The 27,164-nt window shown below is 47.8% G+C and overlaps 1 protein-coding gene across 7 annotated transcripts in view; it reads left to right on the top strand.

Annotated features, from left to right (window-relative positions):
• VPS13D (vacuolar protein sorting 13 homolog D) overlaps positions 1 to 27,164 on the top strand; it is a 224,918-nt gene that overhangs the window by 187,229 nt on the left and 10,525 nt on the right. For 6 of the 7 annotated variants that reach the window (XM_072975362.1, XM_072975361.1, XM_072975360.1 and 3 more), the window contains one exon: positions 25,560 to 25,691. The exons of the other annotated variant lie outside the window; for it this stretch is intronic. In XM_072975362.1, the coding sequence (XP_072831463.1) occupies positions 25,560 to 25,691 (132 nt within the window). The remainder of the gene's footprint in view (positions 1 to 25,559; positions 25,692 to 27,164) is intronic. 7 annotated transcript variants of the gene reach the window in all.

Here is a 27,164-nt window from a genome sequence, read left to right as displayed (position 1 = left end):
TATCTCTGTCGGAGCTGACTTGGCAAAACCTCAGTTTTCCACCCTAGCAAAGTTGGTGGAGCAGGGTAAGCCCACAATATTTGGCTAAGCTCCTTTGAACTCCTTGTGGAAAGCAGTTTTTATGAGGCAGTTGTTCTGTGCTAACACCAGAGACAGCTCCTGGTAGATTTTCCCCAAACATAGATAATGGCAGGGGTGACCCAGGCTGTATCATAAACTCCCAGGGACTGCTGAAAACTTCAAAGGAGAGGCAGAGCAAAACTTCACGTCTCATTATGAGGAGGATGGGCCACAGGGATCCTGGCTAACCCTGGCGGGTTGGGACTGGTTGAATCCAGTGTAACCTCACTGAGAACTACTCCCAGGATGGACGGAGCTTACCGTCCGCTAGGCTCTGCTGATCTACCCCAGCAGCACAGTTAGGGTCAGAGTACCGCCACCTGCCTGCCTTCCAAGGCGTCAGAGGCCAAATTACCATGTGTAAGTGCTTTCATACCCCTGGTGAAAGTATGTGAACCTCAGAGTGTCTTTATGTTTTTGTTTGAACTATGAGGGGCTCCATCAGTTCAGCTGAGCCAATTCTGAACTTGTGATATTCAGACCCGATTAGTCTTAGTTAGCTCACTGGTTCATGTGCAGGTGAATTGACAGTAGAAATTCAAGTGATTAAGTATTGACTTCCTGCTATATTCCAAGTATATAATAGGTATTAAATACTGTGTGCTTTGAAGAATCTTCCAGATTCTTGAGAATCATCAAGCTGTTTGTGTGTTAATATTCTCAAATTAGTCTTATATGTTAATTAAAGTAAGTTTCCTATAGCTTTCTTTAAGTACCCCTTACTAGTCATTTGACTTGCTATTTGTTCTTGAAAAACAACAAAACTATATTTGTGGTGGTGATGTCTATTGGGGGGTGTGTATTGGTGTATATTTGGTAGCGATTATTATTTTTCCCACATTATTGGGTCCGTCACAACCCTTTTAAAACAAATCATTAACATTTTACTAATTGTTTACAGTTGGCTAATGATCTCATGATTTTTAAATTCTAGCTTACACATATTTACTAAGTGTTCTTCAGTTTTTACAGTTAATAAGAACAATGTTTTAAAAAAATCTATCATTTTGACCTTAATTATCTCACTCTAAAAGTATTTCTAGCTTTTCAAATTAAATTTTATTTTATCAGAGTAAATATACATCCACACTTTTAGAAGTCAAAGATTTCTACACATTTGAAATCCAAAACCAGCTGTCAACTGCCCCATTTTTCCCTGCCTCTTGATTCCTGCTCCCCTAGAGACAGACCACCTTCAGCACTTTTGTCTGTTACTTCAATTTTGAGGTGTTTACCTCCATGTTTCTAAAAGAAAAGAAAAAAAGGAATATAGTGCTATTTCTTAATATTACTTAACTTCCTATTGCTGTGCATACATCCCCCCCCCCATTTTTCAATATACTGTGGTTAGATCATCCTTTTCAGGTAAATCAGTATTTTGTTTCTGCGTTATGACTATGTAAACAGTATTCCCAGCGAAACCACGTAGGTTACTGTGATTATGTTTCCTTTTTAGTTTGTTTTCTCTCCCTGAAGTCAGTAAATGCTTTTATTACTGTTTGCTTAGTTTTCTATGTGCATATTCCCAGTTTATCCTCAAACTCTTACCTACTTTAAACTTCTTTTTACTCTGAGGTTAGTAACAACTTTTTAAAAGGTTTGTCCTATCTGCCTATTGCTAACACATCTACACACTCTCCTGAACATGGTAAAACATGCATTTAGTAATTTCTCGTTGCCCTTTTCTTGGCCGTTCTCCTCCAGGATGCCCGGGTGCAGTCTGGACAGCCTGCCCTCGGGCTCCTCTGTGCAGCTGGTGCCCTCGCCCTCTCCCGAGGCTCCTTCTCCCATTTGTTTGTCTTTTTCTTTCATGAATAGAGGCAGTTTCCAGATGTCTGGTGGTTCTTGACGGTCTGTTCTACTCCCAGTTAAGGATGAGGCACTCATCTGCGGATGAGGGCTCTCTGTGTGGGGCCCGGGGGCCTTGCTGTGAAGGGATCGGGCGGGACCTGTTGCTGCCGGTCTTCTCCTGAGGAGGAGCAGGCGGACGGGGGGTGAAGGAGGGACCTGCAGGTCTTGCTGCTGCTTCTGCAGGCTTTTAGCCAGTCTTCCTGTTTTCACCACCTCGCAGACAGGCCTCCCTGTCCCTCCCTGATGCCCCAGGCCTTCAGAGCTGCTTGGTGCGTCCATCTTCAAGAAATTCAGCGGGTTAGCGGACTAATTAGCGTGCTGCCTTGTGGCTTCCACTCCCTCGGGCTTACATCTCAGCACCACTGTTACATCTGCTTTTCAGCTTCTAAAATATTGTTGACACCTTCTCTTTATCCTTCTGGACTCGTGCCATTTGTATCCCTTTGCTTTCACTTTAGAGGGGTCTCTGGACTCAATCTGTCACATTTAATCAGAAATCCTATAATTTAGACTTTTCACTAGTTCATTCATCCTTTCTTGAGGTCTCTTCTCCTCCACATCCAACTAGGAGCTCTGAGTTAATGTGGTTTTACTGAAATCCATATACATTGTTTCTGCTAGAACATTCTTTAAGTTTGGTGATATTAATAAATAATAATATTATTGCTGACATGGTTGAACATTTACTGTGAACATTTACTGTGTTCTATGTCATTTACGTGTATTATCTCATTTAATCATCGTGACAATTTTTGAACAGCATCTGCTTAAGCAGTCAGTGACCCTTCTTTCTCAGGAAGATTTAGAATGCATCCGGAGAGAGGTCGTTGCTAGTCCCAACCCCAGCTTTCAGTCTGGTATTGGTCTTTAATCTCTTATTCTGAGTGTTGTAAAGAAACACGTTGTGGAAGGCTCTTGTCAGATCCCAGGAACATGAAAGAAATAGCGCACCCCACGGTAGTGACATGGCCCTGTCACCACCCCTCGTTGAACCATAAAAGCTATTCAGAGGGGCTGGCAGCTGGTGAGCGACTGTACTTAGATCCTGGGTGCTGATGGGTGTTTTGTAGTTTCCAAGGGAAGTTGCTGAAAGTTTTCTTATCTTGACACTCCAAGGGCAAGAGGTCTCTCTTCAAAGGGAAGCGCTTGTTTCAGAAAGAGACGTGGAAAGAACATAAAATTGCAGGTCTCCCCAGCTCTGAAGGAGAAGAGCACTGTGGTAGCCAGTGTGAAAAGAAACCGAGCCCTTGCAGGGACGATGGGGGCTCCGGCAGCGCTGCCTGGCTCCCGCATCTGTGGTACGAGGGCAGAGTGCCCCCTGCGGAGTCAGACAGCCCTGAATCTGAGTCATCTCCCTGCTGCAAGGTTCTCCCCCATAGTATCTCCAAGGTGAGATTCCTTTGACTCATGTGGAATAGGAATAATGACGCCTGCCTCAGTGGGTGGTTACGGGGATTAGATGACATAATGTATATGAAGCACTTAGCCTGACATGTGGCGTGTAATTAGGGCTCAAGAAATGGCATTTGTGTCAGTATTCTCTCCGAAGAGGGGATGCTGAGTGTATGTGAAACCGGGATTACGTGTTTACCTCTTACTTAACGCTCTGTGCCTGAAAACTTGCTGACCGCTTGCTCTAGTGCCAAGACGAGGAGTTCATATGCTTTGCTGGGTTCTTGTCTGTCCCATTCTCTTTCTTCACACGAAACAGGCAGTTAAATTCAGGCCTACAGACCTGTGATGGTTACATGGTTGGAATTCCAGGTGGAGAAGCTCACCTGGGCACTCAGCCTTTGTGTACGAGAACCCCAGTGGAAAAGGTGTGCAGAGGCCACGAACTTGCTCTGAACCCGCTTGTGAAGAGCAGGTGATCCCAAACTATTGTTAGTGTCTGCTGTAAATGATATGCCTCTGGGTTCGAGCAGAGTTCAGCCAAAAGCCCCACATGACATGGAAATCTGTCCTGGAGCCAGGTTTGTCGGGTAAAAGTTATGTAGCGAATGTCTCCAAACATTGGCATCTGTTGTCCGCCAAGGGTAGGACAGCCGAGAATGATGAAGTGCTTACGGAAATTAGGATGGGGCATGCGACCCTGCAACAGCTGACACACTGTTTCAGGCCACTGTTGCTCATCCAGCTCTTCTGATAAACAGCTTTAAAAGCATTACGTGGTTTGGAAAGCATTCTTCAAAAACGGTTGTATTTTCCAGACGCATGACAGTCCACTGTTTAGCATTGTTAAAGGGTTTTAAGTTGGAGAATCAGATCCCCCTTCAGTGGGGCTGTTGAAACTATCGAGGCCTTATCTGTCTGTCTCCTGCCAGGACAGTCTCACAACAACATTATCACATAGGTTGGGGTCCCCTTTGTCTGTTTAAAAAAAAAAGTGCTCTTAGGTTCAGGGCTAAGTTTAAAAGGAATGACTCTCATTTCTAGCTAGGTGTGATGGGCTCTTTAAAACATTGCTCTCATTGTACACTCATTTCATGGTTTCTACGTAATGAAAGTAGGAAATAACTTTGATATTATAAAGCTTTGAGCCTTTAAAAGTGAGCTTTGTCTGGATTATAAATGTTCATTTCATGATCCACTTCAAAACTCATCTTCCCATTTGTCCTATTTGCAGAAATTTAGCTCCTTTAGGAAATTCTGGGTGTCACTGGGCAAGGGAGGTGGCTCATAGGGGGGTGACATGCCAGCTGGGCAGTGCATTTAAGACTTAGGTTGACCGGATGATAAATACAGAGTGCTCTAGTGACAGATTTTTAAGGCACTGCTATTGACGTCTAATGTACCACAGATTTTTTTAAGTTTGGGATAGAGTTCATGGGATGTTATTCTTATTCCCAGAATGCAGTGGTGGAGCTGACAGAATCTCCCAGAACATCATCTGATTTATTGTGTTGAAGTGACAGCAGCTCACAGTCTTACTGCGTCACTGGAGGATCAGTTCCTCCTTGACTCATGTCTCTATTATCAAAATAACCTATCTGGATGTTCCCTTTGTGTATTGGCGGCAGCGTGGCCTTCAGGCAAGAGAACCAGATTGCAAATCGTGAGACCAGAACCCTGATTCCAGCCCGGACACTACTTTGTTTTGTGGCCTCGTGCAGACAGCTCTTCATCCTGTCCTCGGGTCAGTCTTCACACTCCAAAGTGGGCAAGGACCGTCTTTGCCCCGGTCACATCTGCGTGGCTGGGTACAGTGTAACCCCTGGAGGAACAGCACAGATGGGGCTCCCTTAGGGCTGGCTCTGCTGTCAGGAGGAAGCTTGGGCACAGGGACAAAGAGAGTCCAGGGAGGACAGATGAAAACCTGATCGCCTTCTCTAAAAATAAAACGGCCATGGGTGAGTCTGAGGCAGCCTGTACCGAACGTCTCCCTGGGCAGCCCTCGGCCCAGCCTGAGCCGTTACATCTCCTGCCCTGAGGCATGGAATCTGTGGCCAAGCCTGCCCTGTCCCTGCTTCTGCCCTCCCTCCGATGTCACCTCTGGGGAGACTGAGGTGCCCCCAGATGTGACAAGCTGGGTCACACGGGGGGTGTGTGAGGATGGCCCACGTAAAAACCCGTGTAAACGGACCACTTCCCACATGCTCAGTCACATGGAGGTCCCTGAAGGTTGGCAGTTTTTTAACTGATGGCCAAGAAATCAGTGTTTAACAAAAAACAAAACCCTTCACAGAGGCCATTTTGCACCAAAAATGGATGTGTATGGTGTGAAAAGGCAAATTTCAAAACATATTTCCTTTTCAGTTCCCCAGCTGGTATCAGATTAGCCCTTCGCAGCCCTGTCCGCAGTGCTGGAGGAGCCGGCAAGGGCGAGGAGCCCGGGGAGGGAGCGGGCCGGAAAGCGCGCTGGGGAGGCACCGGGCCGCCGCGAGTATGTCACCCTCGGCTCCGGGCACGTGGACTGGCCGGTGCCGCTGCATCCTTTCTGCAGGCAGCTCGTGCTCCTGCATTTTTGGAGCCTGGCCTTGTCGTTCGCTTAGGATTTGTCTGTCCCTGGAATGTGGGCATCAGAGGGACCCCGAGATGGAGAAAGCCCAGCGGGAGGCGGGGGCGCCCAGCTCGCTGTTCGCAGGTTCTCGACGTCTGTCCCCGCCCACAGCGCAGTCTCATTCTCAGAGGCGGGTCCGGTTTCCCAAAGTTTAATGTGTCAGAGAATCTTGACGCGCCTGGGCTCACGATGGGCCAGAACTGAGCCTTCAGGAGCCCTTCTGTTGTGCAGTGACGCCTGATGGAGACTGGCTTCATTTCTGAGTATTCTTGTAACCTGTGGTAACGTGTGTGCACGTGCTTTATACTGCAGACTGTCCTGGGAGGAGTGAGGTAGTGTTGCGACGAAAGCCTTGACTGAAGCCTGCAACTCTGTATGAATAGCTGGAGACAGATTCGATGGGTTGCACGTTTTTCTTGAGGATTTCCAAGATTGATCTGCCTAGCTTTTTCCTGCCTCTTCTTTCCTGACATAAGTGGTCTCTATAACCGGTGTTTTTAACAAACCAGAACAGATATGCAGAGTAGAAGAATTACCATAGAGAAGAGGGTTCTCAATAGCAAGAGACAGTTTTCTGTGACCCCATTCATTTCGTGGCACCTCTTATCAACCCCCAGAAAAGGTGCTTGAGGCTTCGGAATGACAAATTCAGCAGCTCATCTCTGAATATCAACACAGTAGATAAGGAAACTTTGGGAGAAAAATGCAAGAATGTCTGTACAGTTTCCATTCAGAAATACGTGTGCTCCGAATCTGAATCAGATTGAACCGCATCTGATTCGAAACAGGCCACTGGCTTCATGAGACTCCATCAGAAAAGCCTACCTCCACCCAGAATGGGAAAATGCCTCAGTGCGTGTTGTTGCTGTTGTGAGATTTCTGGTTTTATTTTAAACAGGCTTGGGCCTAGATAGACTAGGGCTGCCTCACAATGGCCGGAACAACACAAGGGGCAGGAAAGCACCAGGTCAGCAGAGACTCCCCTCAAGGGCTTTCCTGCCTGGCCCTCTCATCATGTCTCTGGTTTGGGTTGGGTTCGGGTTTCTTTTCTCTCTGTTCCTCTTAGTCCTTCCTCTGTTATGCTTGGACCTTGGTTAGAAGAGTCCTAGTAACCCTCCCAGACTTCCACAAGTCAACCCAGCAGCCTCGTTTTATAGGTGGGCCTGCTGAGACACAGCAGGCAGATGTGGTGAACTGTGGGCCCACGACTCGCCCCTGGGAGAGCCTGGGTTCAGCTGTGCGATGTACCAGCTTTCCAGCCATAAGGTGCATCCTCTGGAGTGAGCTGCAGGCGCGCGCCTCGGGAGCCACTGCAGGAGTGCTCTTCTCTTGGGTTAAACTCTAAAACTAAAGTCAGCTCCCATCCATCGGGCTGCTTGTTTAACCCTTTGTACACTAGTCAGAGATACTGAAGATCACGGGTGAGAGCAGGCCCCGCGGGGCCTTCTCCTGTCTGACTCCAGGAGACCAAGTACCCTAGGGATGCCGCCCTCCAGGGCACGTGTGCACAAAGCACCAGGAGCTCACCCTTGTAGCCAAGGCCTGAAAAACACGCTTACTTTTTTCAGTATTAATGTTAAAAGTAAGACAGCTACTAGCAGCGTTTCCATTCCCATCCCCCATGGGAACTGGCAGGTCTAAAGGATGCTGTAGAACTGTGGCTCCTTTAACGTCTTAGCTGTACCGGAGAAGCCTGCCTCCCGAGGTACCCAGGGCCCACGGCCTCACAGGAGGTGCCTGCGGGAGGACTCGGCCGCCGCTTCATAGAAGGTTTATTAGAGATTGGACCAAAGAGTTTACTTTTGTGAGAACAAAGTGCAGTCGTCCATTCAGGAGCAGCTCGGGGCCTGTACGTAGGGGCCCAGGGCCTGCCGGGATGGGGTTTTACACTTGGGCTGTCCTTTTGCCCTTCCCCTGAACTCTTTTCATTTCAGTCATGAGCAAACAGTCAGTGCCTGAACTAACAGCCCTGCTGTCCTCCGGAGCACGGCTCGCTTACAGTACCGAACAAAGGGAGGGAGGGCCGCGTGGGCCGGCCCAGGCCGAGGAATGCAGCTTCAGGGTTCTGCTCCATAAATTTAACCAGCACGACGAAAAGGAGATAATATGAGCCTTCGTGATGATCTGAAGGGGGAGGTTCTGTGTCCCATTGATTGCGGTCTGGCCCGGTGCCAGGCCCAGGCCTGACCGACAGTTGAACCATATCGTTAAGGCGTGTAATACAGCTCGAGTCTTGTACTGCCGCCAGTGAGCACATATCCACAGGGCAAAAGTTTATAAAGAGTTGAGGCTGTCCTGTTTAACCCTCTCACACTGCATGTAATAGACCCAGCTGCCATTCAGAACTTGCCCATCTGAGGTCATAAAGGAGAGCCAGCAGGTTTCTTGTCCTCAAACTGGGCTTTTCAGGACTGGGGAGAGGGGAGAGGCACTGTCTAGAGAGGGTCAAGGCGCGGTAATGCTTCCCTCTGGAGAACAAGGCCGTCTGCCTCCTCCCCTCCTCCCCGGCCAGAAACGGGACACCTTGGTGCTTTATTCAGGATAGCTCTCTGTTTGCAGTATAATGTTGCTGAAGGAAATGGGGCTGACACAACAGGAAACCTACCCGTCTCCGAGGAGGCAGAGGTGGTTGGATGCCGACAGTGGTGTGGTCTCGTCCAGTTGCCGAGACCCAGCATGGCTCTGTTTCCTCCTCGGAGGCGAGTAATAGCCTCACGTTCTGGCTTTCCACCGCCCAGCCTAAAGGCTAGACCAGAGCAGGTGGGAGGCCGCCTGAGGAAAGCCGTGACAGTCCGAGGCAGGCCTCCCTGTGGAGCCGCTGTCCCTTCGTCGGCGGAGGCTGGGGGCAAGGCCTGGGAAGCCGGGTTCTTGCAGTAATGCTGTGTTGCGTGCATGGACAGATAGACAAGGCTTTGGCATTAATATAGTCAGAAGGAAAGGGCTGTCTGTCTTCAGAGGACCCCAGGAGAGAAAAGCGGGTTAAGGGAGTAGTTTAGTCCTATTCCTCGGCTAGCTGGGCCACACTGTGGGCCTACCTGTCCTTTGTCCGTACCATCCAGCAAGACATATATTTCTGTCCTTCCAAAGAGCACTTGTCTACAACGGACAAGGCGTCTTGAGCGGGTATCCATGCTCTGGATGGTGCCGCGCCAGATTTTGAGTGCTTACACATGCCGCACACTATGTTGAGCATCTTATATGTATTACTGTGTAATCCTCCAACAACCCAATGAGGCAGGGGCTATATTTTCCCCCATTTTGCAGATGGGAAAGTTGAGGCATAGAGAGGTTCATAACTTGTCTGAGTACTCAAAAGTAATGAAAAAGGGAACCAGAATGTGAATCCTGGCCATCTGAAAGCAGAGCACACACTCCTAACTTCTACACTACTTCTGGATCACCTCTTGGCCTCTCTCTTCAAAAGAGCCCATGATTTAAACCTGAGGCCTCTTACCAGGTCTCACTTCCTTTTGATTCTTGGATGTGGAAGGTGGGAATCGGCTATCTGGCTATGACCTAGAAGATTTAGGGAAAGACTCTAATGCAGTAAGTTGGGGAGAGGTACTGTCAGCTCTGGACCTCACAGCCTGAAGGGTGCTTATCACACCCTCTCACCCATACCGGCTTAATGCAGCGGCGGCAGGTGGCAGGTCTGGAGAACCAGGCCACCAAGCGGTGTGTCCAGGGGCTGTGCTGTCCCGGGCCCTCTGCTGTATCCTACCCCCCAGCCCCCACCCTAACCCCTCCCCAAGTGATGAACCACTGTATCCTTCTAAGTTCAAAATTTTCTTCTTTCACAAAATAGCAGTCACACGCATGCAGGTTCCAGCTTGTCTTTGCTCTGCCATCCAGCCAAGGCCATCTTCACCAGCTGCTGTCCTGGGAACGCCTACTGGGACACAGTACAGGAAGCCTTGGAAGAGGGAGAGAATGTCCAAGTGTGTGCTTAGCATGCTGTAACCTTCTTTTGATGGCCAAGGATAGCTTCTGTTTATTTTGATGCTGTGGGGCCTGAAAGAAGGGTCCTAGAGGTAGGAGACGAGACTGAAGGGCTGGCCACCTCTGAGATAGTTGGATTCTATTTAGTCAGCCTTCCACGGTCCAGGTGCTTTCAAAGCCTAAAATAGGTTCTAGTAGTCCCTGGATGGTTTGGGCACTGAAATGATTACTACACCCAAAGTTTAGCAGACCTTGGTCCTGGGTATCTTTTAGTGTGCCACCTGTTTGTGGGTCTCTTTTGTCATGTACTTGAGCTCATTTGGCATCCAGGAGTTATGCTGGGGCTAGTCTTTTGGGATGTGAAGAGAGAAACCCTAGCGGGGAGTGAGTGGTTAAATTGTAGGAAGAAGTTCTGCTGCTCTTCTGAGTTACTTCTGTTCCGTTCCACAGTGATTACAGATGCCATGAGGTAGCCAGATGATCCCCAGACCGGATTTATAGAGATTCTTATCTGCAAAGATCTTAAGACAGAAAGCACTAGAAAGTTCCAGTGCTTTATGTAATATGCAGAAGGGGGTCTGGTCTGAGCTGCTTGCATCTACGCGGTTGGTCCCTGGGGAAGAGAGCAGTGACAAACATTAGCTCCCAAGTCACCTCTTGCCTTATGTGTGACTCACCCTCCTTTGTCAGCATCAGGGGTGTCCCAGGCCTCCCTGCTTCTCTCCACCCCAAGGAACTTGTTCTTTGGAATGCCACAGGCTCGTCCTGCCTAACTGCCGCTGCCTCCAGGCCCAGAGGGAGGAGCAGTCCGTCGGCTGACAGGAGAGGCTAGAGCAGAGGTTTCGTGTTCACTGTCCGCATGGCAGGAAGCGGTGCTGTGGCCTCTTCACCTGACAGACTCCCAGATGCACCTGCTTTTCCCAGAGGCACAGTGAGGCCCAGGTAGAAGGGCCAGTGCCGACTGCTGGGCGGTCTGTGCTGCTTGCAAGCTAGGGTCCCGTTGCCTGGGGAAGCCAGTTGCCAAAAGCACAAGGTAGAGAGCGAGCAGTGGCTGGCGCCGGGTCTGCAGGGGCTTCATTCTGCTGCCCTCTCTGCCTGACAGGGTCTAGCATCCTTCCCTGCGGCCTCCTTGCCTCTCAGCAAGTTCTAACACATTTTGAGTCCACATGATTTTCTGCTCCTGTAGAGGAAAGCCCCAGGCCAACGACTCACACAGATTCAGTCTCACTGGTTCTCGTTTCCTAGGAGAACACGTGCTCTGAAGGTTTGGTGCCGGCTCTGACCCAGGGGATGAGTCTGGTTTTTATGAAGGCACAGAAATGCACCTGAGATGACCCCAAGTCCTTTTCTTTCATTCTTTGATTTCTCGCCACCTGGACCATTAATTCTACTTTCAAAAGGGGCTGGAGAGGAGGACATTTCAAAGCAAAGCTGATTTGGTCTGTGAACCAGCTTGTCTTCTAGGTTGTACTTCACGCTGATGAGAATCAGAAAGGACAGTCTGTAAGCCCCTGAAATGCAATTTCCAGTGAAACACGAACTTCACTCTAGTGGCTCTGCAGCTGGAGAGCCTCAAAACCAGGTCCAGATGTTCCCTCTCCCTGGGTTACAGGAAGGGGTTTTGGGCAAGCTGGGAGGCAGAGGGCTTGTGCTTTTACCCGTTCTTGGAGTAGCCCTTTTGCAATTTGTGTCTTGCCTCCCAGGGTACCTTGAGGGTACGTGCTGTGAGCACCTGGGTCCATTTTGGCCCTGCCTGGCACCTCCCACTCGTCAGTCATGGTGTGTCGCGCCAAGTGGCCAGTTACCACCGATAGGAGAGGACCTCTCCTGCTGTTCAGGTTCAGAGAGCAAGACAGTGCTGGTGTTGCAGCAAAGTGTGTTACAGCTCAGTGTTACAGCTCAGTTGTGACAGCAACTTGGATCCGGATGAGAGACCAGGCAGCACTCAGAGGGTTGGAGACTCAGGTTTATTATGCCAGCAGGCCCAAAGGAGTTGACATTCCAAGCTCTGGACCCCATCTGTAGGTTCACACAGGCTTTGTAGGCTACCAGTCTAGACTTTGCAACATTTTGTTACATCATATGTAAATAAGGTATAACAAAGGTGACTAATTAGGAACAAGCTTTGTAGAAATGGGCGAATCAGGAGTGAGGGAAATGGACCAATCAGGAGTGAGGGAAATGGACCAATCTGGAGTTAGCTCCGGGAACCAATAGAATCTTAGGTATAAGTTCCACTTTCCTAGAAGTAAGACATTTCAGAGTTTAAAAAGCGAGATAATGTCACAGGGCCAGGGAACTGGATGGTGCTGGCAGGAGGGTAGTAGCCTGCCTGGGGGTCCTGCCGTCTTTTTCATGGGGCTTCCCACCTCACTGGAAAAGCAATGGGCTGGGGGCAGGCCTCCTACACAGGGCCCTCAGGTTAACAAAGCAACTTCCGTGGTCCCCACTGCCATCCAGCGTAGCGTGCGGCTGTGCCTCCTGGTCTTGGGAGAAGTAACAGTGATGGTCAATTCATAGTCCTTTCCTCTGGAGAAGTCGTCCCTCAGACTACCTCTTAGAAGAAAGCCATTCCAGACAAAGCCTGACCATTCTCACTCCTCCTTTCCTGGTCTGCACTCCACCTGTGCTTGTATACAGTATGCAATCATAGAAATTTGCCCTCATTCATGCTTTGCATCTTAAGTGTGCTTAGACATTTTGGCGTTTGTGCTTGACTGCTCCCTGAATCATCTTTTCAAAAAGTAGTTCTGTTGTATGAGCTTAAAGATATGTACAGATGTGGACTGCTCCGAACATTCAAACAATATACGAGCCCACACAGTGTGTAGACCTTGTTCCAAGCACCTTGCACGAGTCGTCTCTGTTTCTTAGAGCAAGCCAGTGAGGTAGTTGCTATTATTCCTGTCTTTAAAAAGAAGGTAAACAGAACTCAATCCCACTGGCCACTAATAGTCACCAAAAGGTCAATAATGGTAACTCAGCCAGATACCTCCGTTTGTACGTACACACGTGCACACACACACACCCCCCAGTACGTGCAGACACATGATTTTACGTGAATCGTGGAGGCACGGCTATTGATGCCTGAAAGTAGATCACTTTTAACATTATATTAGTAAGTCATTTTAACCTTATGAATATTAAATTGCACATGCACAGCAATACACTTAACTAGTCCTTTGTCGATAGACGTTTCCATTTTTTTTTTGCCATCATAAACATCTTTGGCTTGTACCTTTCCACATGTGCGTAATTCTCTCTTTAGGGTGAATTTCTAAAAATGGAATTGCTGGGTAAAGGATAAATGCATTCATTTACTCAATTCAGTCCAGAGTTATGAAACAGGTGCTGTACTGGGAACAAGGCTTTGTCCTTCTTCTGAGCCCCTGCCAGTCTGAGAGTAGAGGTTTCAGTGCTGCTCCTGGCATGTCCTCCACACCTAGGAGTGTTGCGTCGTCTTCATATTTCGTTTGGCCACTTGGAGCTCTTCTTTTGTGAATTATCTTTGCATATTCTTCACCCCAATCCTTTGTAAACCCTTGAGGTCAGAACTTGTCTTTTTTTGTAGTGTGTTTGTTTTTGTTTGTTTGCATCCTGTGTTGGTCCTCCCCTTCCAATAGGTGTCCTTTTATCAGTTTCTCATCCACATTAGCACGCCTCTTTCTTCCAAATATCAATAAAACTTAGATTAGCCACTTGTTGGGTTCCATTCATGAAGTTAAAGTCTGCATCATGACTGTTGAAGGAGAGCTGACGCTGCTTACAGGTGCCCAGTCAACTGCTTTAGGATCAAGAATGAGGCTTCAGTCAGATGTTCTTAGATCATATGTGGTGTGGTCTGTTACCTGGCTTTTATCTTATTTGTTTCCTCCTATTTGTTAGTATTTGTTTACCACTAGTTCCTATGGTAAAACCTGGCAGATTCGTACTGATGCTATACATTGTTGTACTAGTAAAAATCTTGCTCTGCCTTTAGGCAGAGCCCTGCTGAAGCCAGGCCTCCCAGGCAGCCCATTCTGCCCTCTGCAGTGTGTGGTGCCAGACCTCCTTAGAGCTTCCATCACTGGCATGTGGTCTGGGTGAGAACACCCTGTCTTCCCAGTTGGACTGTAAGCTTCTTGAGGTCATGTTATGCCTTCTTTACTATCCCTCCAGGAACTTCAGAATGCTTAACTCAGAGTATGTAGTAAAGAGATTTTCATCACAGTCATGCTGGTAAATCTACTGAGTCCAAGAGAATCGGAAAGACCCAAGATCAAGTTTGGTTTTGCCACTTACCAGCCGGGTGGCCTTGAACAAACTTTATAATCTCTCTAAGGCGTGGTTTCCTCTTCCATGAAATGGAGTGCTAATAAAACACATCCTTAGAAGAATGTTGTGAAGCTTAGGGTGCCCAGTGTTTAGTCCACACTCAGTAAACGCACCTACAGAGACATACAGTGGACCCTGGTGACCAGGAACTCTTAGTCCTGGTGTCTTCTTACCTAAGGCTGATGGGGAAATACGATGTAAGAGAGCTGGCTGAGGTGGCCACATGCTGTTTTTCCAAAGAGTATCCTTAGGGGTTCACATGCTCCTCCGCTTAAAGACTGTGTTGAGCCTGAATCTGGTTTTTTCCAACACGGAGCCTTATAGTCATTCAGGGACTCAGCATGATGCCACAAGTTTAAAACATGCCAATTTCTCTCTCATGCTCTGCCAATTTTTCTTAAATGGTAATATGAGTGCCTGCACGCACGCTTACAAAAATGTACGTGTATGTGTGTGCGTGTAAAATGCTTGGAAGAAATAAAGATGGGATAAAATTTTGCCTGGCACAGCAACTCCCATCTCTAGTAGCCTCTAGGCATTTTGCCAAATGGACCTTAATTGGTTTCCTTCTGTTCTATTTTTATTTTGTAGTCATTTTAACGTACAGGGAGCCAGCTCCTTCAAATGAGACATTTTACCATTGAAACATGTTATTTAGTTTAACCGCGTGGGCCCAGCTTCACCAGCATTGAGGTGGTTCTCCCATGACCTAACCACAGCTGTGACCCGCCAGTCCACGATTCACATGTCCCCAGACTGAAGCAGACTGGCAGCCGAGTGTCCTCTGCATTGTGGGCTCAGCCTCTCCATCTCGTGAGGCCAGCTTTTGCCCCTCCCCACCTGCCTCTGGTGGCGCTCAGCCCTGCTGTGGCATGTGGCATGAGAGCCCTTCTGGCCCACGTCACCCTTGTGTGCTGATTAGACAGGAATCAGCAAATCTGTTGAGTGCGTGTTTAATGTGACACAGATGTAGGACATACTGCAGATCTCTCTGCTTTACAAATTTTCAGCTTTTTGCATCTCATCAGTGTTGCTTATTATTTACAGGATGTAACTTGAGACAGCAGAACGGATTGTAATTTTTTTTAAAAAAGGTTTGAGGGGTGATGGGGCCGCAGGGGATCTGGGAGGAAAAAAAAGAAAATCCAGTAGTGTGGAATGTTGTTTGCTGTCCAGACCAAACAAACCAGTTTGCCAAGGGTTGATAGACTATGGCAATCAGTCCCATTCATGTTCACACGGGCAGCACTTAATTATAAGGCAGCTTGACCTTTTTACCACCAAATAAAGAAGAATCTTTTGTCACCAGGTTGAATGTCATGGCACCAAGCAAAAAGGTACCCTGTGTCAAGGCACCGAACGGTATCACTTAGCTGCCAATCCGTGTTCTGCTTCCTTCCTGTCCAAAGAGAAAGGACACCATTGAACCCAGTCCCCATTCAGACACATGGATGTTCTCTTTGCCTTATTCCTGCTCTGGCTTTACACGCAGGCACCATGGCAAGAGCCAGAACAAAGAGGAGTCTCTTCTTTTGCCTGAAAAATCCAGGATACTCTTGAGGGCATTGGAACGATGGACCAGAGCCAGTATGACCCAAGTTGAAAGGGAAGGTATTGTCTCTTGTTTGCAGAGGGCAGATCTGCCTAGAGGTGGCCTTGGCTTCTGAGAAAGCTGTGGCCATAGGTTAAATTTGAGGAAAAACACTTAAAAACCACCAACTGGTCAGAAGGAGGCAGGGGAGGAGGAGGCAATTGGTTGATTCCTTTATATTTCTAAGTCAAAAGAACCTAAAGCTTGGGGCTGGAATAACGAAAGCCAGACAGTAAAAATCCTTTGGAGAAGTTCTCCTGGGAATTGAGTGGGTTCAGAGAGCTGATCACCTTGGTCGGAAGATTCTGAGCTGCTTCAGTGCTGAGTGTCAACACCGGAGTGGACTGTCTGGAGGGAGCCAGACCCCTGAGCTGTTTCCAGGGTTCCTGGAAAAGTGCAGATGGTGCATGTTCTCCCAAGGCCACCAGGCAGCTCTCCAATTGCCCCCTGGGAGAACATGACCCAGGTCAGTGACTTTCTAGTGTCCCTTCACCATGGAATGATCAGCATTCCTGTGCCCCAGGGGTTCCTGGGTTGTTACCAAGTCCAAGCCCTTCCCGGCTCCGTTTCGGAGGAGGAGCCTGGTGACAACTGCCCCGTCTCCACAACCGTGGCTTCAGAGGCAGCCTGCGGGCTGTGACCAGTCTCTTCCTTCATCATCTGTGTACTGAGCACCTTCTGTGTGCCAGGCCCTGTCCTAGGTGCTGGGGGACAGCGACCCTAGAGGAGACAGAGGGCTCTGGCTCCTCTGAACTGCCATTCACCTCCCCCTACGCTCTCCAGGCCATGAGCCGCCCCCACCCCACCCACCGCCCAGGAGAAGGTTGGTGGCTGGAAAGAGGATGTGTCACTGGCTGACTCTGCTGCCTTCCAGGGTCACAGTGGCTCCCACTAACCTCGGGGCCTGAGACGGATCCTGCTTATCCCTGTGAGGGTGGCAGCTGTGCACGAGTTTCGTTCTCAGGGCAGTTGCTCACTTTCAGTGTCCGTGTCCCTTGTTGAAGCATCTTTCTCCTTTTCCCCCTCACCTCTACCGTGCTCTCTGTTTGATAGTAAAAGCTTGCCTTGCATAGATCTTCCAGCCTGAGAGCACAAGTGATCTCGGGAAAGCAAACAAGTCGCACAGCAGGCCCCTGACAGCTGCGGTACCCCTGCCAGCTTCGGCCGCAAGGGAGGCCCCGCGCACGGCAGAGTGTGGAGAACCAGGGCTGGGGGTGCCGAGGATGCGCCCCCGCCCCCCACCTTCAGTCAGCGCAGCCCCGCTTTCAGGGTTGGTGTATTCAGTGATCGTACAAACTTCATTTAGAGAAAGTGTTCTACCACCGAAAACCTCTATTATGGTGAATTTCATTAATGGCAGCATTCTAAAACTCTGCTTATTCCAATTCTAAGAATCTGACGCTTGGTGTAATATACTGGGCTGCTAGGTTGATTAGCTCTAGCAAGTAAGATACGGATGGAGTAGGTCCGGTGAGTAAACACTTAGGCGCTGGGTCCTCTAGAAAACACCTCTGTGTCCAGACATTTGATGTGCTTCCCATGAATCAGCCTTACATACTCACTAAACCGTGTTTCCCACAGGGTTCTGTCAGGCTAAAATGTTAAATCTGAACTTTAAAAGTTTTGCGTTCTGGTATTTCACATTGACTTGACACCCAGTAATTCTGAGTAAGAGTAGGAGAGAGGGAGACAGCTTCTGTGAGTACCTACTATGTGCCAGGCGCTGTGCTGGGCGCCTCTCATACATTCTCTCAACACTATCAACCAAGTGCGCAGTATATTCCCATTTATTGATAAGGAAACAGGCTGATAGCAATCCAGTAACTTCTTCAAGGTCAGTCAGCTAATAAGTGACTGGACTGGGATTTAAGTCTTTTTCCAAATTTCTGTGCTCTTCCCTGTACCCTGTAACCATGCTCCTAAATTTCATCTCTCTCTCAAAAGAGATTGACTTGTGGGAGGAAGTAGATAATGTAAAGATTGGGGAAAAAGAAATGATGTAATTATTTGCCAGAGATCAATCCGAAAATAATATGGTTTATTTAATTTAATCAGCTCGTTAGCATTTGTACTTCATGGCTGCAAAATAAGTTTACCAGGAATTGTATGTTTTAGCCCATGTGAAGTATCTTGGGACTGGCGTTAGAGCTGACAGGTTAGCAAGGACACTGACCATGGCTTGAGAGATTCCTATAAACGCTACACTCTCTGAGTCAGAATGTTGTATTCAGGACATAAATGAAGCTTGCATTTGCAAATGCCTTGTTTTTGTAGGGGTGTTGAAAGCTACAAACCTCTTTATAAGTTGTCAAGTATTTTTTCTAAAAGCAAAGAACCCCAGAATGCATGCAAAAGTTAGGCATTTTAGGAAATCCAAGGTTATCAGGCTCTAATCTCGATATAACATTATCCACTTGATTAGAATTCTTTGTGAAGCAAGTCTGCTTTACCCCTCCCCCCAGCTTCGTGAGCAGGTAGTCACACCCCTGAGGCAGTTAGCTGACTAGGGAAAAAAGCTCTGAATTAGTTTTGTTCTTAGAGTTTAAATCCCAGTAGGCGTATGTGTTGGCATTAGTCCTACCAGCTGTCACAGTTGCAGTGTCGTGGGGTCCCCCAAACATGTGTTAGGTTATAGGAAGCCTTGACCCCTATAAACAAGTCAGGTGTGAATCCCACCGATGGGAGAAAGCCCAGCCCAGGAAATGTCGTCCGCGCGGCAAGATGTCAAATTACTGAAAACTTAACAGCGATAGTAATGTAATTTCTAACGATTTCATGAATCAACATCTTTCCCACATTCTCCATTGCAGCAGTACAGTATGGGATTTTATGTGTTGTTACACACATGACTTGAGAACTCTAGGGAGAGGTAAGTAGAATGTTAACAAGAAAGCAAAAGGGAAAGGAGAATATTGCAGTTCGAAGCAGTTTCCCCAACAAGAAAACTGAGTGAGAAAGATTGGATGCTGGCTCCTAGCCCGCCTTGGGTGTCAGCCACCTAGGCCGGGCTACGTTAGGGCTCCTGTGCACCGTGGCACCCTCTGCAGATACGCCGTCATCAGCATCCTTGGTAGCATTTTACTGAGTGCTTGCTATGGACCAGGCACCGTTATAAGCACTGTACACGTACTGACCCGTTTGTAGATGAGGAGACCAAGGCTTCAAGAGGCTACACAACTTGCCATAGGTCGCAGTTTGGAAATGGTGGAAATGGGATTCAGACCCAGCAGCCCAGCTGAGCCGTGACGTTACACTGCCCCCGCCTAGCACTCCCCTGCTGCATAATTGCCTGTTTCTGTTTATCCTCCATCAGACTCCAGGAAGCTCCCTGGAAACTCGATTCATCTCTGTCTTCCTGAAGTCCTGGCATGGCCTGTGCTCGGGAGAGTTCATTACATGGAGTGGGGATGGGAGTGGGCAGAGGCAGGCCCAAGTGATTCTCTAGGCTCTCCGTGTGGGTCCTCAGTAACTTCATTTAGGAGCCAGCCTCTCTACTGACAGGGTTTCTTTCTGCCCAGCCTTTTTTTTTTTTTTTTTCCCCATGTGTTCAAAATCCAAATTGTAGTAGATATTTGGTATAATTTTCTTGGTTTAAGATTTATCGCAGCCAGAGCTCAGTGGTTATTATTAAACCTGTGGATGGAACACTGTCTCTTGAGTAGGTTCTAGAAAGTGGAATTCTGTTTGTCATGGAACTATAGGGAAGAAATTCTCATGCGAACTGAGCCAAGCTTTAGAGGTTTCCATCCTCCAGTAGAGTCTCCTCTGATTACAGTTTGCACCGAAAGGAGTAAAATCTGTGGAAAAGAAATGCTTTTCCACTTGGTCTTTGAAAGTGGAAGCAGTAGTGGAGTTGGGGGCTGCAGGTCAGAGGTCAGGTGTCGCCCGGAGCCCAGCAGGCTTCGTGAACGTCCAGACACTGCACTGCAAACGAAGTTTTAACCAATTCATACACCCTAGTGCAGGGGGTACTGCTTAGATAGACTGTTGAGTTCCTTTTAGAGAACTGACAAATGTTTGCCTGGACCATTCAGTCAAGAATTCTTGTATCTCCTAGCTGTCGTCCATTACCAAGTAGTATTTGAAGAGAGAGTCCGGGTTGACTTTCTGTTCTCAGCCTAATTGCCTGTGAGCACAGTAGATATTGGTAAAATATTTAATTAAAACAAAAGTCTGTGACACTCACATAAAGTAAATGCAGGCACAGCCCATCACTTTGTTAGGGTCAGTACACGCAGCGTCTAGGAAATATGGCAGTCATCAGTTGAGTAAACATTCCGTTACCCTAGGAAGTCACACGTTTGACACACACACTTTCTCCTCATTTACCGATTGTTTTGGAACCTCTCTTGGTTGATAGACATTGGCCATGACAGATTCCTCCACCGACAAATATCTGAACTCACGCTGGACAGGGGTGTGTGTCTGTGTACAACATCTGTCTTCAACTAATAGAGCTATGACATAGTTACTCATCATATAAGCGGAGAACAAATAGTGGCTGGCCAACCATTGACCCTCAGGCTGAAAGGCAGGATCAGCCGAGTGGATGGAATTGGTTAGATCTCCCTGTGTCACCTTGTTTGGATTTATTGTTGCTTAAAGAAAATGACAGAGATTGTTTTCATTACCCCGGCCTCTGGTTTGGGCCTCCAGCGCACGTCAGACGGCAGCGGCCAGATGCGGGCTCGTTCTGAGCGGCTCTCGCGAGGTGGATGGGTATCTGCAGTGTATCAGCCACTGTATCAGCAGCCCCGTCCCCGGGGGGAGCCGTCCGCACTGCACAGCCGGCTCCCTGACATTTTCCTGGAGTTCAAAGCTCAAGTTCGCTTGGTGCTGACATTTTGGATTAGCTGGTTGACTGGAAGGCCTGCTTCTTTCTATACACTGTGAAATTCATAAACCGCAGCAGCCGAGGGCTTAAAATGGCCGACGAGCCCCCAGCTGGCAGCAATTAAGTCCACCACAGACCTCTGGCTAAACAAAGGTTTGTGGAGGCAGGGTTGCTGCATATGCACTAAACAGACTCATGCTGTAAACTCCTCTTTGTGTTGAGTGTTAGTGAAGGATGCTGTCAGCTAATGAGAGGTGAGTGGGCGTGGTTTCGTCACCTCTTGTTTAATGATCTGCTGTCCCCAGAATTGTGGTACCAAGACCCTGCCCAAGAAGCAGCACATCTTGACAGTGAAGGTGATCATGAGAGAAGGAGCCAAAGGCAGCCAGGGGAAGCCAGAGGATGGTCCGAGGACGGTCCGCAGCGATGGGTGGGGGTAGTGTGGAAGTCGATCTTTCTGCTCTGGCGCCTGTGGGCAGGCTCCACGCCTTCCCCACTTTTTTTGACAGACTCCTTTATGCTTTGGGTTGAAAGGACAAGGTAAGCATGAAGAGAGAACAGGACGCTGTTTTATACCCCTTCAAGCAGCAAAAATTTAAGAGGCTGGGCCAGTGCTATGTAATACCCGATTTAAATCTAAGTTGATTTAAATTAAAATTTTAAAATTCAGTTCCTTAGTCACACTGGCCACATTTCAAATGCTCAAGAGCCACACATGGCCAGTGGCTGTGTCCTGGACAATACCAGGTGCTGGAAAGTATATAGATTACTAGGCTCTCTGAAATGCCTTATTGGTGGGAGCATAAATTGGCTCAGCCACTCTGAAGACAATTGGAATTATCTCGTTAGGTGAATACTCATGCCCTGTGATCCAGCAGACACCTAGATATGTACCCAAAGAAACTCTTTCCCAGGGTCACTGGGAGACAGGTACAGGGATGTACACAGCATCGTTTGTAGTAGAAAGACCTGGAAACAACCCACGTACCAGCAACAGAAGATGAGTGAGTGATGGTATATTCATACCCTGGAATAATTTTAAGCCAGTACAATAAATGAATTACAGTAGCACACAAAAGAATGGCTGAATCTTAGCAATATGACTTCAAGGAGGAAGAAGCAAGTCCCAAAACGTAAAAAGGCAGTGCCATCCTTTTTCAAAAGCTCCAAACAGTGAAAACCAAAGAATGTAACAGGACCATACCAGAGCATACTTAGAAATGTGATAAGACTACATGCAGAAGAAAAGTAAGGAGATGATAAATACGAGATTCAGAAGTGGCTATCTCAGAAGAGGGACGGGGGGGGGGTGGTGCGGCAGAGGACCACACAGAGAGATTCAAGTTATGGTCAAACAATGGGGTTTTCGTGCTAGGGATAGTGGTTTCACAGATGTTTATTTTATCATTTAAAATAAATAGAAGGCCAGTGATGATAGTGGGCCCTGAACTGAGGATAATGATGAGTCTAGCCCTAAAGTCCAGTTTAGAACAGAAAGGAAGAGCCCTTTCCTCCCCGAGGCGCACAGGCTCGCTGGAACACACGTGACAGCGCTTCAGGACAGTCACTTAAAAGGGGTCACACTCTGTTACTGAACCACAGAGTGACAAAGGTAGGGTTGCTGTCACATACAGTCACACTGGTTTCAAAGGGCTGTTTGAATTTTTAGTGCCGCCATCAGTATGTGAAGAAAACAGTTCCATCACACAGGCCTGCAATGAAGAATATCACTTTAGACTTTTTACTGGCTTAAGTTTGGGTCTAAATTTGTTCACATCAATGGCTTTCACCCCCATGCTCCCCAACCTCCAACTTGGACCTCAGAAGTTAACATTTTAAAATGTTGAGTTTTGGAGAAGGAAAAACAGCTTTCGGGTACCAACAGTGCTGAAGTAGTACGGGATTGTGGGGAGAATTCCTTTAACCCAGCTTTCTGTTTCTAATAAGAGTATGTCTAAATCACCCCTTCTGGAAGTAGTCACTGTATGCACAAGACTACAAGAGAGACGACGTTTCCTTTTATGGCAGAGTTGAGCTGTCTGCTGTGTCTGTGTGAACAGTGAGCCTTGAATGCCACAGTGAATGCCTCCAGGCAGCAGCATCTGAACACTGTTCCCAGCCTTCCCGTGGCGTGTGTTTGATCACAGAGTGAGGACCTTGGAAATAGGAAGATAGTTTGCAGTCTATTGGGAAGACAGACAAGAAAAGAAACTTGACAAATAGGCAGGACATACCCACGAGGGAGCATCTCTGGTCCGGTATGCCCTGGTGTTTGGGTGGGCTTGTAGTCCGTAAGTTAGAAGATAATGCGTTGGGAGGGGAGGTTGGATCTCTGAACTTCAGGGAAGGTCTTGAGGGAGGCCTCTGAGTCAAGAAATGGCTGGGTGCACCAGAGAGCTATTGGACAATGTGACAGCGTGGGGTATGCTTACTTATACTCACAGCTGTTCCGTAGTTGTTACCGGATGTGGCTCCCCAGAGCTCGGGTCCAGAGGCAAGCCGCCCCCCTCAGCTGCTCTGGCTTCCCTGGATTGCCCCAGAGGAGGTTAGGGCTCTTACGAAGTTTTCTTGTACTTGGGAGCATGTTTCTCCCCGCATTGGGTGCTGATGGAAAGATTGCTACTACTTCTTAGGAAAATACATGTCAACAGAGACGTGAATGTCACGTCTTTGCCTCCGTGACCCTTCCTTTGTTTTGATCGGTGGACTGGACAGACACACCCTTGATCTTTCCGCCAGGAAGCTGGGATGCTGGCTGGTTCACGTGTTAGTTCGACTTTGTTGACTTTCAGATCTGTAGTCTATAATCTCTCCACCAAAGTTTGCATATCACCTTTCCTTTTTAGCTCCATAGTCAAAATGGCCTTTATATCGCCTCCCTCCCTGCCCCAAATACATCCAGTCATGTATTCAACTAATATTTATTCTCTCTACCATGAACCCAGGATAGCAGCAAAATTCCTCTTCTCATGGAGCTGACATTACAGATGGGGAGCCAAGCAATAAGCAGAGGTTTTATCTAAGTGGGATGTGAAGCAAATGTATTTTGAGCATGTGACCAACTTTATCTAACTTGTTTTTGAAATGGTCATTCTCGTTGCTGTGAGAAGAATGAATAAGAGTGCAAACAGAAAGAACTAGAAGATTTGTAACAATCCATTACAAATCACTCACAGTTAAGAGAGATGGAGAAATAGTTGGACTGGGGGTAAATGTGGAAGCTGAGCCTACAGACACTCCCCTCCCCCGCAGTAGACTGGGGAAGATGTCAGGAATGAACCTGACATTGAAAGACAAGGAGGAGCAGGCCTGGCCCAACCTCGGAGGGGCCCCCTGAGCTTCGGCCGCATTGCCCGAGCCTCTTCCAGGGGCTTCATGGGTGACACAATAGTACCTTGAGGAAAAGATACCCTTTTGGTCTGTCCTGGACAGTGTTTGGAATGAGAGTAGATGTTTCGCTGGACGAGGAGATAAGAACAGGGCTCAGCTGCCTGGAAAAAGTACCCTGAGCTGCTTCCCCTTCGTTTGTCTCCCAGCATCCTTAAAACAGCAGCTTCTCCGCTGATGGGTTAACAGCGGCATCCAGGCCTGCCCTCCCTACTGTCAGTCAGTTGTTGGGATCCAAATAGCCAGCAATGGACCGAAGTCCTGAAGAAAGAATTAAGGCATACTGAACTTTGTAAAAATTATCCCTGGATTTCTGGGTTTTCTAGCCTTATCAAACATTGCCCAGGTCTGGGGCTCGAGACAACACGGCCCGATGGGCTGAGCACCGACGTGGGTCCGGGAGGGCTTTGCAGTCTGCCAGTTACGCAGCTAACCCATGGTGTGGCCCGTGGCACGTTTCTGACAGTTTCTGTCTGTATTTCCACCCTGATTTGCCCAGCAGGCACTTTCTGCCCTTGTAAGTAAGTCTCACTACTGTGAGCACGTGATTCCGGAGTGCTGATTCAGTGTGTGAGCCTCGTTCTCTCCTTTAGATATGTCTAGAGAGGGGTGTTTTCCTTCAATGGAATCCAGGAACAAATAATGAAAAGTACACCAAGTCCAAGGCCGAGGACAGAGCAGGCACACTCTTATCAGTCATCTGAAATATGCACAGCCTTTCCAAAACAAATATAGACTCCTGTTTCTAGGAAAACACCAAAAAGTACTTATCAACTACCCTGTATATGGTTTGTGGAAAAAGACAACATCAGCCTACCCTGAAAGCCACAGCAAAGCAGATTCCTCTGGGCAGCCGACAGCCGGGGGCCATGAGTGAGAGCTGCTGCAGAATCCCAGGCTGCGGCCTGGGACCAGTGCACGGAGTCTTTCTTCTGCCTCCTCCGGTTACTGTGTCCCTCACTCTGTACCCAGGCAGCTGAGCTCATCCTAGAAGAAGCTGAGAAGCTCGGTGTTCTCTGACTAATGCCCAAAGTTTCCTCACTCTTCTTCCTGACCCTTTACAAACCCAGACGTGCCCATCCCCAGGACATTCCTAGAAAAACAGGGTGTGGCCACGTGGAAGTCCGGTGTTAACACACTGACAAGAGCCACCATTGGGGGCCAGCCTGTCTGTCAAGCACAGGCTTGATGGGCACGGTTTTATTTGATTTTCACAGCAGTCCTGTGAAGTAGGTGTCATCATCCTGTTTTACAGAGAAAACTGGAACCAAGGGGTTGAGGAAATTAACTGACTTATCCATGATCCATAGCTAGAAAATGGGAAAGACAAGGCTTATGTTCAAAATTGAAGTCTTCAACCACTGTCTCCTAGTGTGTTCACAGATAATACTGCAGGTTTCATTCTGATCATTGGATTTAGAGCATGTTCTGTGTGAAGTGGTGCTTTCATCTTGGATGAAGAAGGAAGGGAAATCATTTCAATGTTTACACTTAACCTCTGCTTTTTGTCCACGTGCCCCCAGGACTCAAGCACAGAGGGTACGGAAGCCACGTTGCTGCGCAGGGCCCCAGGGCCTGCTCCCCCGCTATTCTGAGAGCCAGGCAGAGGGGCAGGAGCAGCTCTTCAAACTCACAGACAACATACAGGACGAGTTGTAAGTTGGAGTCGTGGGAAACGAGCCCTTTCGATTCACCACATTGTCTTTTCTGTCTTTGAGAAGTTTCTATCTGATCCGAGTATCACCCTGATTCTCAGACCCTGGAACTGGTCAAGATTCCTTGGCCCAAATGTTTTATAGGTTAGATGTAACAGTGGTTCTCAAACTGAGTTCCGTAGCAGGACCTTAATGTTGATAATCTCTTCCTAATCAGTTCAAAGAGAGTAGATGAAATGTATTCAATTGAAAGGTTTTTTTTCCTGTAAATTTTCCCTAACCTTTGGCGCTGTATTGTTTGCTGCAGAATGCTAGTGACACAAAACAGATAAATGACAAATGATGAGGAGCTGAAAATTTTGGAAGCGCAATTTTCTTAAGGTTGTTTTGTTACTCATTTGAATGTGAAGCCTTATCCACCTGGGCTCTTGTTACATTCTCAGTTAGTGAAGCCCTTCCTAGTTGATATGGCAGAATTCAGTGTTTCACTATTTCGGGTTATTCTACAGAGACTCTTAGCATAAAATGCTCTGTAGCCTAAATAGATGTTAGAACCACCAGTCCACGTAAAGCACTTGGTTACACCTGGTAAGTAGCAAAATGCTAGTTTAATTTCTTTCAGTGCTTATTTATCTTTGTTGACATGAAGCAAGCTAGGGCGGGCTCAGAGGGCCATGAATGTGTTTTGGTCAGTGAAGGAGTGTCTGAGTGGAGGGTGGATCCCAGGTTAGCCTTTGGTGTGCCTGTTGGAGGGCATGCTAATTTGCCCTCGTCTCACAGTTCTGTAGCAGTATGTGAATGGGGTACCAGAAGGCACATCCGGAATTCATTTGTTGCTTGCCGCATCGGATGGCATCTTCCTGAGTGTATTTTTTGCAAGCCAAACTCCCTGCCATGTTATTGGAAGGTCTCTCAGTGATGGAGGTGGATTACATGGTCAAGTCAGCTCAGGCTGCCATAACAAAACACCGTAGACTGGGTGGCTTAAATGACAAAAAATTATTTCTTGTAGTCTTGAGGCTGGGAAGTCCGAGATCAAGGTGCCAGCTGATTTGGCTGCTGGTGAAGGCACTCTTCCTGGCTTGCAGGTGGCCGCCTTCTGACTGTGCCCCACCATGGCAGAGAGAGAGAGAGAGGGAGCAAGATCTCTGGTGTCTCCTGTAAGGACACTAATCCTATAGAACCAGGCCCCACTCTTTTTTTTTTTTCACATTTTTTATTGATTTATAATCATTTTACAATGTTGTGTCAAATTCCAGTGTTCAGCACAGGCCCCACTCTTATGACCTTGTTTAACCTTAATTACTTCCTTTCTCCAGATAGCCACATTGGGGTGAGGGCTTCAACAGAGGAATTTGGTGGGGACATGACTCTGTCCATAGCATACGTCTGTCTGCTCTTTTAGTCCAGCCTCAGCTGTGGCCATCATTCCAATACCCAGAATCCCAGCACCTCACTCCAGGGAGGACTTCA

The sequence above is a fragment of the Vicugna pacos genome, chromosome 13 (assembly GCF_048564905.1).
Source record: "Vicugna pacos chromosome 13, VicPac4, whole genome shotgun sequence".
Classification (NCBI taxonomy): Eukaryota; Metazoa; Chordata; class Mammalia; order Artiodactyla; family Camelidae; genus Vicugna; species Vicugna pacos.
The sequence above is the reverse complement of the archived record's forward strand: the minus strand, read 5'-3'. Positions and strand labels throughout refer to the sequence as shown.